The following is a 14567-nucleotide window of genomic DNA, read 5'->3' on the forward strand; positions in this document are numbered from 1 at the left end:
GTATCCCCAGCTTCTGTTAGAATATACCTGTGCAAGAAAAACTTTTGTTAGAAATTCGTAATCAGGGGGTCACATCTTCAAATCCCGTATCCTTCTTCCCTGTGTATTTAATCTTTATGGAAGGCCGCGGTTCCACACTGGTTAGCACTGGGTTCGAATCTCAGTATGGGTCTGTGTGAGTGTCCCTTAATCAATTTCATCTTATTATCACTCATGTCCATCGTCACGATTAACCAAAAGTGGCAGAGAAACGAAGTAAAATAAACCAAATCAATCAATCCACGATGTTTCTTTCCTACATCTCACTCTTCCTGTCGAGGTTAAGCTAGCAGATGCAAAATGTGAAATTCACTAATTGTAAATATAATATCCATTTACAGATATTAAATCCACTTTAATTGCAGTGTGTTGTGTCAGGAACACATTTCCCATGCACAGAAGACGACATTCTGTATATTATAAAAATATGTAGAGAAAACGCAGTTGTATTCGTCCTCAATATTGTCCGAATCCTCATTTTCCCGCAGGACCTACGCAACCGACAACAGACTTCGGATTATGCCACGTGAACACGGAGCCACCTGGCGGTAAATTGAGTTATTTATCGATTAACCAAAGCAGTGTGTATGGCCTTGACGAGCGACACGTGAAGTAGCACGAGCAGAAGTCGCGGAAGTTCCGAGAACACCCGACTGTTCCCGACCCGAACGCCGTAGATCACAAAGTACTCCCAAGGGTATTTATTCTCTGTGAAAAAACTCATTGAACATCGATATTGAGAGTGAAGCATTTCTATTATTTACGAAATATATGCCAGATTCAGTAACTGCGTAAATTCTTACGAGCGGGGATTTTTGTAGCGAACTCTGAAGGTATTGATGGACACACAACACATTTCTTCCACAAGATGTTACTTTGAAACGAAGGTCATAGCTAAACCGCAGATGGACCAGTTGCAGTTACAGGTGTCATATCGTGAGAGCTCCAAATGATTTCCTTTTCCGCTGTTCTTGTCTGCCATTGTTTTCTGTCTCCTTTATTAAATTCGATGTGCCTTTTCCAAAGCTGTAACTCAGTGTTTTTTGTATGCACTTTTCTCTTGTCTTATATCCATATGCAAGTCATAGCTACAATATATTTACGTACAGTCAACGGCAAATATAATAGTGGGCAAATTGCCCGTTACTATTTTCATTCCTTTTTTTATTGTTTTGTTTTTTGAAGAATGGAATTCTGCAGATGATGTTCTATGCTTATTGACCTTTTATTTCAATTCATGATCGTCACAGGCTTATTAAAATTTTAATGGACAATTCGCCAGCTATTACTTTATCCGTTGAGTCTACATGTAATGTATAGTGTGGATTAGAGGAAATAGAATCCTTCTCTGAAGACACTGAAATGTCAACCTCCCTTCTCTGGGTTGCAGTTTTGCATGCTGACGAGGCTCTGGCACCTAGGATAATCCTCTGCAGAGCTTGTGCTGTGTCGTCCATATGTGTTTGTCCATTCATCCGTCTCATCCATTGTCGCGATCAGCCAAAAGATGCAGAAAAGTAACGTAAACATACTAAATAAAAACGTGTTGTAAATTTTGCATTGTAACGTTTCTGAAAGATGAACAGGACGAACTTTTGTGTGATGTAAGCCACTCACACAGAACAACACAAAGCCTCAATCATATTTCTTGAATGTTTTTATATCAACGCAACTTTGCATTTAAGTAGCTGTAATACACTTGTCTCTGATGTGTGCCATAAGGGACTGGGCGCATTTGTTTACCAATCTATACAAGAACTTGACGGAAACCGTTGCAAAAAATCTCGTTCTATTTACATTGAGGCAGTGCATTTTAAAAGCACGACCATACCACTTAGTGTCAATACACTCGTAGCATATATGGAGCCTCGATTCTTCTTTTCCTCGTGTAACGGCTACATATTAAATGTGCTTGCATGTGTGTTTCACGTGCTGCTAGAAGCATTCGCACGCACACACGGGGATTATGTACAACTTGCACCTCTTCCTTATCTCTTATGAACTGCGAGGGAGGGGACCGACATAGCAACAAAGATAATCTTCAGGTACTCACGGAGTTCAAGGGTGGCATTGATTAATGTTATCCAAACATCACTTTTACTGAACAAATAAGAGAAAAGTTATGGTTTCACGTTATCCTGAGACACAAAGGATCAACATAATTAGATCTCAACTTCAGGTTATTAATTTTCACCAGAGAGTATTGTAATAGTGTATCCTTTGTTTGGCAAAGTATGTCTCTCAGTTCAGTTTAGTTTATGAACAAGATCGGGAACTTTTTAAAGAACGGTCAGAACCACTGAAATGAATGTCACCGGAAACTGAACCCGAAAACGCTTGATTACAAGGTGATTTTAAAATGTATAATATATTTGTTATACATACATATAAATCGGTGTATTTACAAGGTTAATTCTATTCTTGAGAGGACTGGTTCATAGATTACACTATTACAATCACAGTTAATACTTGTAATTATATCAATTCAATTTAACAATACACATTAAAAACTGTTATATGAATTGTAAAAACGTTTGGTTGACTTTTTTTTGGTAACCATAAACAAAATTACGAGGCCACTCTAAAATGTATAGCCCAATTGTTTATCATCTATTTATACTCTATTTAAACAATTGATTGGTCAGAAACATATTTGATTTTTGTTTATATTATCGCTAACATTGCTTTCTGTGTAAGGTCTTGATTAGAAGAAAATATAATTTAATTTTGCTTATAGCTGTAGAATATTGAAGATAGTTTGAAATGGCTGTTTTTACACTTATGCTATTTAAAAATTCAATATGCTGACCAAGGCAGTAATTTTATTTTATTATAAAACATAAACTAAACGTAACGTTTCAACCTTATAGCAAGGTCTTATTCAGACTCTGCACCAAGTACAAATGTAACAAGATACAAAAACAGGACGATTTATATACACAAATGTACCTTGTTACATTTGTACTTGGTGGAGAGTCTGAATAAGACCTTGCTATGAGGGTGAAACGTTACGTTTAGTTTATGTTTTATAATAAAATTAAATTACTGCCTTGGTCAGCATATTGAATTTTTATATCATGGAAACAAGGCTTAATGGTGTTATAATTATGCTATTTACTATTTTTAACTTCAATCTTTAAACGTCTCTTTCCCTTGTGTGGTATTGCTGTTACATATCTGTGTTTGTACGCAGAAATCCGAGAAGAGAAAATATATCAATGCACATGCTCAATCTGCAAAACTTGTTATGGTGTCGAGCGAGCTTGCGCCCAGCCTCGTTGCGAGTCTTTCGTCTTACGGTGATTCTCCTCTCTGTTGCGCAGAATCTTAACAGCTCACAGCAGGGCGCATTCTAGGACCGCCGACTAGCATTACGACTAACTTTGTTATTGCTTACTCAGTGCACGGTATTGAAGAGATTGTCTTATTGCTCAATCGGTGAGGAGGGAAAAAGGCCTGTCAAGCGGTTCGGTAGAGAATGTGGCTGAATACCTCATAATGAGAACTAACATAACTTGAAAACTTTGAATGAGGAGCAGTGTGAAGATTATTTCACGCAACGACCAAAAGAAGGCATGTGCTGCACACCTGTAACGTTCCGCGTTATTTTTACAAGCTAAAAGATTGAATCCAACTTTTCGTTCAGCTACGTTTAAATTGGCCACAAACTGTATTCAAAATCGCAGTTGGAGTTCCAGACCCGGGCAACAGGTAGAGGGGCCGACGCGAGATCGATTCCAACTTAGCAACGACCTTCTAGCAATGTTACCATGATCGTTCGTGGAAGAGAGGGAAGTAGTATTTGTTGTGCGATCCGTTTGTCACTGTTTGTCAATACCTGTGACCTTCAATCTTCCGCAAATACGTTTCCACTCTCACACTAACCCTCGGGGAAGGGAGAATGGGTGAAGCGGAAAGTTGGCTGCCAAGGCGCATGTCTCGCACTCCAGCAGTCAGGGTTCGATCTGCAGAATATTTCTGAAGAGTTGCACGGTCCAAGTTGGTCAGGTGGTTCGGATCCGACTTAAAACTAACTTTTTTTTTCGTCCATTGCTACCATTTTCCAGGCTCGATGGGCAGGTCCAATGACTGATTCATGATTCACGTTAATTCTGCAGCTTTGTATGTGTGTGTGTATACATCCACACACATACACAGGGTGGAATTTGAAGGGAGATGAGGGGGAATTTCCCTTCTGGTTATTGCATGATTTAGTTTTATTTTATGTCTGTTTTTTTGACACTTTTTGGCTAATGGGGATAAATAGTGACGAGATTGAGACATGGACAGCACAAGCCCCACTGATTATACTGGTTGGGAGTCCAGACACCAGAGCCTCGCTAGTCTGCAAAATGCAGTCTGTATTACGTGGAAGAGATGTTGACATTTGGGTGTCTTCGGAGAGGCGCCCCTAACCTTCCTATATGATTGCTATCTTTTGCCTCTGAGAGGGAGGGGAGGATATATAATTTAATATGGTGAGTAATAGTTATTAGAATTATTATCACTGGAAAATCTTCAAGTACCACACCACATGTGTGTTTGATTTAAACATTATTATGTAAACATTACTTCACGGAGGAGGGCAATTTATTGTCTAGCTAAGGTTGTACATTACTTTTCTTTAGGCTAAATCTAACTTGGAGTAAGAAAAAAATACCCAAAACTGACACACATTTGTATTACCTCTCCTTTACCGAAAGACATTCACGTCAATAAAAAAAAAAGACAATAAAAAGAAAATCGAATCGTCCAAGCGAATCGTGCCAACGGCTGTTCCGTCAGTCTTGAATTCTTGCCGTTATTAATACACCGTTACTCATTTGCCGGGATGTAACCTCGTTTCCGAGGCTTTCACGGAGCGTTTAATTACAAGAAACATTTCTCAGAAACCTAAGACTAACATGTACGAATTTTTACTGTAGTAATGGGCATTTCATTAACATTTATGCACTTCTTACATATCAGTTTTTTTGTAGCCACCATGTATTTTTTCATTATCGTTCTACATTTGAATAAATTTTTGGTTTTAAAATTATTTATGTTTTGTTATATTGGTTGATTTTCAAGATTTACGGCATTTAAAATTATGTTCTCTTGTCTTTCAGTTGGGTATTATTTATCGGGATATTAAGTTGGAGAATATTCTGCTGGACTCTGAGGGCCACATTGTTCTTACTGACTTTGGACTGAGCAAGGAATTTCTTCCCCACGACAAGGTAAGTACTTCCTTAATAGTAATTGCATGTTAATTATGGTCAACGTTCACAGTGAAACAAGTTTCTCTTTGTAATTTAGGGGCCTCCCCGATGGCGCAGTGGTAACGTCGTCGCCTTGTAATCAAGGGGTCCCGGGTTCGATACCCGGTGGAGGCACAAGTGGTTCGGATCCCACTTTAAACTGTAGGTCCAGTCCCAATTAGCCTTACTGTGCATAAAGTGGACTTAAAACACCAAATCAATCAATCTTTGTAATTTGTTCTTTGTCAACCTAGAATCCGCTATTACCTTTCTGTGCCCACTTTTAAATCCATTATCACCCTTTCATGCCATCTTTAATACAGTATCACCGTTCCATGTATACTCTTGAATCCATTATCACCCTTCAATGTTCACTCTTTAATCCGTTAACACCTTTCCATGCATACTCTTCAATCCTTTATCACCCTTCTGTGCCCTCTTTAACACATTATCACTCTTCCATACCCACTCTTTAATCCATTATCGCCCTTGCACATCCAATCCATAACCACTCTTCAAGGATCACTCTATAAATACTTACCACCCTTCAATGCCCACTCTCTAATACATTGTACCCCTTCCATGCATACTCTCCAATCAATTATAACCCTTCCAGTGAAACAAGTTTCTCTTTGTAATTTGTTCTTTGTCAACCTAGAATCCGCTATTACCTTTCTGTGCCCACTTTTAAATCCATTATCACCCTTTCATGCCATCTTTAATACAGTATCACCGTTCCATGTATACTCTTGAATCCATTATCACCCTTCAATGTTCACTCTTTAATCCGTTAACACCTTTCCATGCATACTCTTCAATCCTTTATCACCCTTCTGTGCCCTCTTTAACACATTATCACTCTTCCATACCCACTCTTTAATCCATTATCGCCCTTGCACATCCAATCCATAACCACTCTTCAAGGATCACTCTTTAAATACTTACCACCCTTCAATGCCCACTCTCTAATACATTGTACCCCTTCCATGCATACTCTCCAATCAATTATAACCCTTCCATGCACACTCTTCAATACATTATCAACTTCCAATGCCCTCTCTAATCCATTATCAACCTTCCATGCATACTCTTCAATACATTGTCACCTTCCAATGCCCTCTTTAATCCAATGATAACACCATTAAGCCTTGTTTCCATGATAACCAAAAACTCAATATGCTGACCAAGGCAGAATTTATTTTATTTTTTCAACCTTCTAGCAAGGTCTTCTTCAGACACTGTACCAAATACAAATAAAATAAGGTACAAAACACGAAGATATATATATATATATACACACGTATATACACAAAAGTCACTCCCCTCCAGACACAAGATTATCTATATATATCTTCCGATAACTGTTTAGTTATATATATTGTCCTTGAATATGTTCACCTGCTTCGCACAAGCATTCTGTTTGAGAATTTAATAATCAACTTATTTGTGTTCACGAAGCAATATATCCAATTGAGACACTGTACGGCGTTGGGTTTCGACATGCAGTTCTCACATGTTAACATTCTCGGTTGGAATCTTGATGACGTATAAAACTCATATGATATATGGCTTCTTCCGAAAGCCTCGCACGAAATGTGAACACGAAGTATCTTATTTTATTTTTCATGCCAGACTGGTAACCGTGCTTTACTTAATTCATACTATTGCAAAAAAAATAATAAAAAATGAACGAAATTCTATCGGCATAACTACCCCATTGGGCATACATTTTCCTAGTTTTTGAATTACGTAAATCGAAAGTTATAACTCTTGTCTTGATGTAACTTCCTGTTATCATGAAACAGAGAAAATAATAAGGTACATGTCAGTCATTAGTGAAAGTTGTTATCAACCATTTATTAAAGTTACCAAACTATTCGGTATCTGAGGTAAGCATGTCCCAAAGTGCACGTGGAAGTTCGCTTTCGTTAAAGTCTATTAGGGTTTTGTCTTTGTTGTATTATTCACGATGACCTTGTCTTGTTGCAGAGGTTGAGCAAAACCTTTCCACTTCCTCTGGTAGGTTGTTTCAAATAATAATGAACCGCTTTCTTTTGCTTTCTAAGTTATCGATCGAACTTGCGCAATAGACACACGGTTGAATTCGTGGAATATAGGAATACAGTGTAATTCTTGTATTAACATATTTATTTCCGTATTCATGTCTTCATGGTGTCATACTGTCGGATTTATGAAATAAAATCCTCACATTTGGATTTCTGAAATAAAGTTACGGTCAATTTGTTTGAGTTTGTTGTTTTAAGTCCACTTTATGCACAGAAAGCCTAATCTGGACAAGAACTACAGTTTAAACCTGGATCCGAAGTACTATGTGTCTCCACCAGGTATTGAACCCGGAACCTATTCATTACAAAGCTACGACTTAACAACTAAGCCATTCGGGAGACCCACACTTCTTGAAATGAAATAACTGTAGTGGAACCCACGAAATAATACAGGTGAATTTCTGATACAAGAAAAGTTACTCTTAAATTTGTGAAACAAAGTATTTGAATTTAGCATATTTTTACCGTTAAATTAACGAATTCAAATTGGTTAATTCAAATTCAAATGTAGTGAAATATGTTGAAATATAGTACAAAATAGTTACTCTGTATTTCATGAAATGACCATGTGATATAAAATGGATTACCGATATGAAATAAGTTAGTATTAAATAAGTAATGTACTTCAATGGAATGAAACTATGTAGGTTACGTAAACAAGCATTAAGAAGATATAGAAGAAAAATGTAGTTGAATAGCGTGTTGAGGTGCAAAGGTTTTGAGCGAGATGTCACCCCACTGTTTACTTCGTCGCCTATAGAGCTGCGTAGGAGGTGAAACAGCAACGAAAAACATTTTTTTTTCGGTTGCTCTGGTAACAACTGCGTTGGCATTACTGACACAGTAATTGTTCCCCACTAGCAAGTTTAGCAGGAAAAGTGGGGCGGAAGGTAGGAAGAGTGTAGCTTCTCCTGTACAGTAGGCAACAGGGTCATACACTATGGCCATTTCCATCCGGTGTCGCTGGCGACTGACTCCATGGCCAACCTTCCCAAGGTCAATTTCGGAGATTTTTTTTTTGAATGACAATCACTGAACCTTTTCAATGCCAACCATTGTGAAAAAAAGGCAAGAGTACTTTGAAATGTATATAGGAAGTTCCCTGTACAATCTTGTAGGGATGTTTGTTTCATCCTGAGGCAAGGAGCATTGTCAAATATCACCGATGTCGATGCGCTAGTAATCAACGTATGGAAATGTTTATATGTGTGTGTGTAGTTGGATTAATTTACTTCGCTTTTCTGCCACGAAATGCGAATTTGGGGACGGGTGATGATATGATGTAATTAATGAAGAGACACTTACAAAGATCACCCATGCCCAGGCTGGGATTCGAACCCGGGAGTAGAGCCACATCGGGACTCGATTACCTGACCACTCTTCTCCCCGCTTAGTAGAAGACTGTTGCTCAGCAAAGTTTAGTTATACAGTTGTATATGTTAATAGCTTACTAGTTCGGTTTACTTTGCAATGTTGCAGGCCAACGAGGCTGTGACGCCTGAACTCGCATCCAGTATAATCCTCCATGTTGCTTCTGTTGTCCATATACTTCATCCATTGCATCTTATCATCTGGAGGCACAATGCATATTATTTCTCTGCGACGTCGCCTTGTAATCAAAGGCTCCCGGGTTCGATACCCGGTTGAGGCACATTACACAGTGATTCGGATCCCTTTTCAAACTGTAGGTCCAGTTCCGATTAACCTATCTGTGCATAAAGTGGACTTAAAACAACAAATCAAACAAACATATTTTCTGTTACTTTTCAAACTGTTGGCCCAGTCCCGATTAGCCTATCTGTGCATAAAGTGTACTTGAAACCAAAACTCAAACTCATCAATTCTACGTTATCGTCGTGATGAGACAAAAGTGGCAGAAATGCGACGTTAAATAAACTAAATCAATCAGTCAATCAAGTTGGGTTTACTAGCTTAAAAGTTGTTGATTTCCCTTGTCAATGGTGACAAACCACGAAGATTTCCCCTTGACTTTTTATATTTTTTTGAAAAGTAACCATTTCTAAGTGTAAAAATTATGGTTTTTTACCAACTACCTATAACATTTAGGATTCTTCTGGATTGCACACTTCGTAGCGCCATAAGTGTATTGTCTAATACAAATAGCTAGCCAACAGCGAAAGCAGTGCATACACAAAAAGAATACTTCCGAAGAAGTGCCTTCAAAAATAGGTAAAGCATCTAAAACCTGATCATCCATCGCGTGCAGTTTCGTAAGTCTCACAGATTCGGAATATACGACCAAAACAAGGCAGATCTGGATCCATGAGAATCGTGCATAAGAAACCCTTGATCTGTTCGGTTAGGAATTTTGCGGAGATTTTTAATCACATACATCTCGATCGTTTCATGGCTTTTTCTCTCGATGGTATCTCCACGCTCTTGCTGTAACCGAGCCGTAAACATGTCACTTGACCCACTTCCCTACTTGCCAAGTCACTCGCACCTCCCTCCTCTTCTTAACCTATGTCCTTTGCGTCCCTGTCGCCGTCTCCGCGTCCACCATATGTTGCACGGGTTTGTGCTTCTGTGTCTTTTCGCGACAGGTTCATTAAATTGTCTTCTTTCATGTGTGTTATGGATGCTTTTGCCATTGTCAAAGCACTAAGGTAACTATATGGTATGGTATCGAAGAAAGATGCCCGGAGGTGAGCCTTAGGATTGCCGACTTGGTTCTCTGCAGATTTGGAGTCACAAACTACTTGTAAACACACACACACACATACACGGAGAGAGAGAGGCAGAGAGAGAGAGAGAGAGAGAGAGAGAGAGAGAGAGAGAGGGAAAACATATATTATTTTACTTGTTTCCATCTCTGACTTGCTGCTGTTAAAATTCCTAATATTTACCTATCTCTGCAACAGTCGACGTTCTCACTCGCTTCTTTTCTACATCAACTTTTATGTGTCCGGCTTCGAATCCTGGATTTGGAATGGGCATCTTCATCAATTTCATCATATCACTCATCCTCATCGTCGTGATTAGACAAAAGTGGAAGAAAAAAGGTGACATAGCCAAACTCAAATCAAATCAAGATCTTCTATTTATTAACTCTCTCTGCAATTGCCTATGTTCTGTGTTTCTCCCACTTTCCTTTGTGTTCCATTCTATTTCCTGGTTGCCCATCTCATCCCAATGTTTCTCGTCTGTCTTATTTGTATCTGTAACTGTCTTCTTTTACTTTCGTCTATCTCTTTACATATTTCAACTCACGTCTTTTCTTTTCTCGCCTCCTTATCTTTAACTATTGTATCCATTTCCTTGTCTTCCCAAAATTTTATCTCAACTCCTCTCTATAACTAACTTTTTTCGATATTCTTTGCTGCCTCTCACTCTCTCACATCTGTTTCTGCACCTATTGGATTTTCTTGCATCTCTGCATTGTCTTCTTTCTCACAGTGTTAGGCAGCAAGAGAGATGATATAATTCTCCCCACTATTCTCTCTCTTTTGAGTTTTCAAGTCCACTTCATGCACAGATAGGCTAATCTGGACTGGATCTACAGTTTAAAGTTAGATCCAAGCCACTATCGAACCCGGGACCTCTTGATCACATGGCGGCGACATTACCAGTATGCCATCGAGGAACTATTCTCCCTTGTGCAATCTCTTCTCCGTTTTTGAAACCTCTACCATTTTCTTGCACACGTGTGCAGTAACCATGGTTACAAGTTGTTTACACCCTAAGTCCTCCCTTCAGCTGCTTGTGCTGCGGGAAGACGTAGCAACCTCGATCGGAAGTTTGTATTTCCCAATTATCGGTTAAAAATAGAATCCAGGATAAAAGAGGAGAGATCGTTCTAAAAATATTCTCATGGAGCGAGGAGCAGCTCATTGACCCTGACATGGACGGATGGATTCTACCACGATGTCAACAAGGGTCATGTGTGACCTTGGCACGAAGATGATTGGCCTTCGCTTGTTGCCAATTGCATTGCCTCATTGAATCGAAGATGATTTCGGTATGTGGCAGGCGTTCGTCTTGTGATCTTTGTTCAGAATCATCTCTGGAGATTTTTGGAACATCGGACATATTAAGATGTATAGAATTGAAGGTTGAGCTCGAGGGATGATCACCACCATCCCTTAGTAGCGTCCCTGGGGGTGTGGTGCACTCTTATTGTAGTGCTTACACCCATATTTTTCGTATCCAATCCTCGTAGGCATTTACTTTCGTGTTAAATACTTGACCGTTTCACACTTATCTTCAATTTGTACTAAGAACTTACTGAAATAATTTACATTGGGATAGGAGTACGCATAATACATTTGTAATTGGTTGATTTTTAATGCTTCTTGTTCACACCTTAACCATTTTGGTTATTCTTATACTCTACGTGCACCAACTAAGTGCCTACACCTACGTGTATCTACTGTGCACAGCTTTCCGTTAATGTGATATTATATCCGTTCACCAATGTGATTGAATTAAGTACAAACTTATACTGTACGTGTCATTGGTTCATGATTACCAAGTTAACCGGTAGGGAGTTAGCAACTTTTAATTCTGGTGGATGTTCAACCAGAATTTCTCTAACGAGTCATTGTTTGCGATTGTCTCATCCTCGTCGCGATTAGCCAAAAATAGGAGAAAAACGACGGTAAATAACAAAAACCAAATCAGATTATCCCAGGGTTTGTACCTCTCTCTGGAATAATTTTGCCAGCTCCATTAATAAACAAGACCTCCCGATTGCGTGGTAACGTCAAAAGATTCCTGGTTCGATACCGTGCAGGCACATTGCACAGTGGTTCGGATCCCACTTTAAACTGTAGGTCAAGTCCCGATTAGCCTATCTGTACATAAAGTGGACTTAAAACAACAAATGGAAATTGAAATCCATTATTAAAACGATTAGCTTCAAACAGATTTAGCGCACACGATTGAAGGAAATACTGCATTAAACAGTGTGTTGTGCGTTTCAATTTTAAGTTCTCCGTATTAGATTGGTGGAAGTGTTGATACAGAAGCAGGAAATCATTCATCTTTTACTTTGTTTAAAGATATTTCCACACACTGTATTCGGCGAAGCCAGAACTCGACTTACATCTAACACGAGAATGGTGACGTACACATTTGTTCGGCTTATACTCTACTCAGCTCTGTTTAATACATTACTATCCACCCTTGTTGGAAGTTGATCTTTGCCCCATTTATCGATCGAGCAAACACTTGCGGCAATTCTGTTGCGACAAGTAACTGTAAGTGTGCCACACTTCTTGACTCGCTGCAAACCGGAAGTGATGCTTTGAAGTGCGCGATGCTATCAAGGAACTCTTAGACTTCAACCCGTCTTCACTGTAACACGCACTAAATTATCATCACGTGACATTTCGAACACGGTACTTCCTCTGGTAGTTTGCAAGGTCCGTGGGTCCATGCCTGTTATTAACTTTTATCTATTCTTAGTGCAACTTCAATCCTTTTTTTTTTCAATTGAGGGTCAAGACCTCCATTGCTCTTGTGACCTGCGAATTGAGGTTTCGTACATTCTTGCTATCATATTGCTAAGCATTATTCCACTCCAAACTTATAGGTGTTTCTTGTACGTCTTGCTGTAATGATTTTTCCTTGTCTTCATTTTTCTGAGACAAAATCTAAGACTGTGCCTTCACTCAGACTAAAACTTTTCATATCTTTTTTTCTTTGCATTTTCATTAGTCTGCCTTAGTCGTCCATCTTTGCCTTCTTCTTATTCAAAATGCCAGTCCTTCCCTTTTACATCACTGTGGCATGTAAACTTGAAATCTTCTATTAGTATCTTCATGTCCTAACCAATTTCACCGTTACCACTATCCTACTCTGCTACTACCCTTTGATATGTTGGACCTCCCTGATGGCGTGGTAACATCTCCGCCTTGTAATCAAGTGGTACCTGCTTCCGATACCCGCCGGAGCCACATAGCGCTTCGGATTCCACTTTAAACTGTAGGTCCAGTCCCGATATCTGTTACCATTATTTTATTCGTGATTTTTAATTATCCCCTAATATCGTTTTTTTCAATCGAGATTGTCACGACGGTAAAAACATGGGACGTTACATAAGGAGAAAACTGGTTCGGACTGTTACCCAGGATACGGAAGATGGTGAGCCAATGAGGAAATGGCTAACAATGTGCATGATCGTTCAAAATGTTGGGCAACTTAACATGAGAATTACTATTTTTCAATTATTTTGTGTGTATATATTGCTGTCTTGTAAATTGAGAAGACGGACACGTTGTCTTTGATATCCACTATCCCTTGATACGTGTTAATGTTGCTCATTGATAATCTCTTTATTTTTCAGGAGCAGAGGGCGTATTCATTTTGTGGCACCATTGAGTACATGGCACCAGAAGTAGTACGGGGCGGCGAAGCGGGACATGATATTGTGAGTACTGAATTTTGCACATATAGTAAAAAAAAACCAGTATGTCACTCCTGTTTGTGTATAGGAACCGGTATGTCATTTACCCACAGTAATGTAGACCTAAGTCAAAATCCGTATTGCCAATGCAGTAGGAATCACCATTTATATGAAATGTCATGCTTTTGGTATACCATTAAGTTTCTGATCGTTCAGAAACCTCACTATAACCAATTTGTTTTTGTCCTTGACTCGAATTTTAGAAAGAAAAGTTGATTTTACACCAGTTTGTTGGAATTTATTTTCTTGATTGTCACTTTCGTTGCTTTCTTGATTGGCGATAGGAAGTTTGAAAGCCTTAACAGTGTCGTTTCGAAGTAGTATCACTTTCTGCATAGGCGCAACTTGGTTGGGGGAAAGGGGGGGCTAGGGAAGGCACCTGCCATCTCCAAATTTACAGTTTTTTTTTAACTTCATTGGACTCGATGAACAAGGAAATATAGAGTAATTTTTATGCTGAGTAGCAAAAGTTATAGAAGGAATAACATGAACTTGTTCGTATGAGATGGACATCTTTTCGATTCTGCCCCCACCCCTCCAATTTACGCCCATGGCTTTCTGAGATGATTGATTAGCTTTTGAGGAAAAGGGTGTTAAAAGGTTGAACTGAACAGCTCTGTTAATCTCTTAAATGCTCACCACTTGTTATCACACTTGGAAGAAGGAACAAACAATAAATACTCGTCAGAGCTACCAACGTCTTGCAGGTTTCTGCAAACGCTGCAGGAACAGTTTGTAGTGCGAGGATGGTTTGTGTCCAACTGTTCGCCTGCCAAAATATACCCATGGAGAAGA

General features: G+C 39.0%; 1 protein-coding gene across 2 annotated transcripts in view; it reads left to right on the forward strand.

Moving 5' to 3' along the window:
- The window catches only part of LOC145978909 (ribosomal protein S6 kinase alpha-5-like), a 460399-nt gene that overhangs the window by 420086 nt on the left and 25746 nt on the right, over positions 1–14567 (forward strand). For both annotated transcript variants that reach the window (XM_083111867.1, XM_083111865.1), the window contains exons 5-6: positions 5148–5258; positions 13653–13736. In XM_083111867.1, the coding sequence (XP_082967993.1) occupies positions 5148–5258; positions 13653–13736 (195 nt within the window). The remainder of the gene's footprint in view (positions 1–5147; positions 5259–13652; positions 13737–14567) is intronic.

Source organism: Lepisma saccharinum, chromosome 25 (assembly GCF_977018435.1).
Source record: "Lepisma saccharinum chromosome 25, izLepSacc3.1, whole genome shotgun sequence".
In the NCBI taxonomy this organism is placed as follows: Eukaryota; Metazoa; Arthropoda; class Insecta; order Zygentoma; family Lepismatidae; genus Lepisma; species Lepisma saccharinum.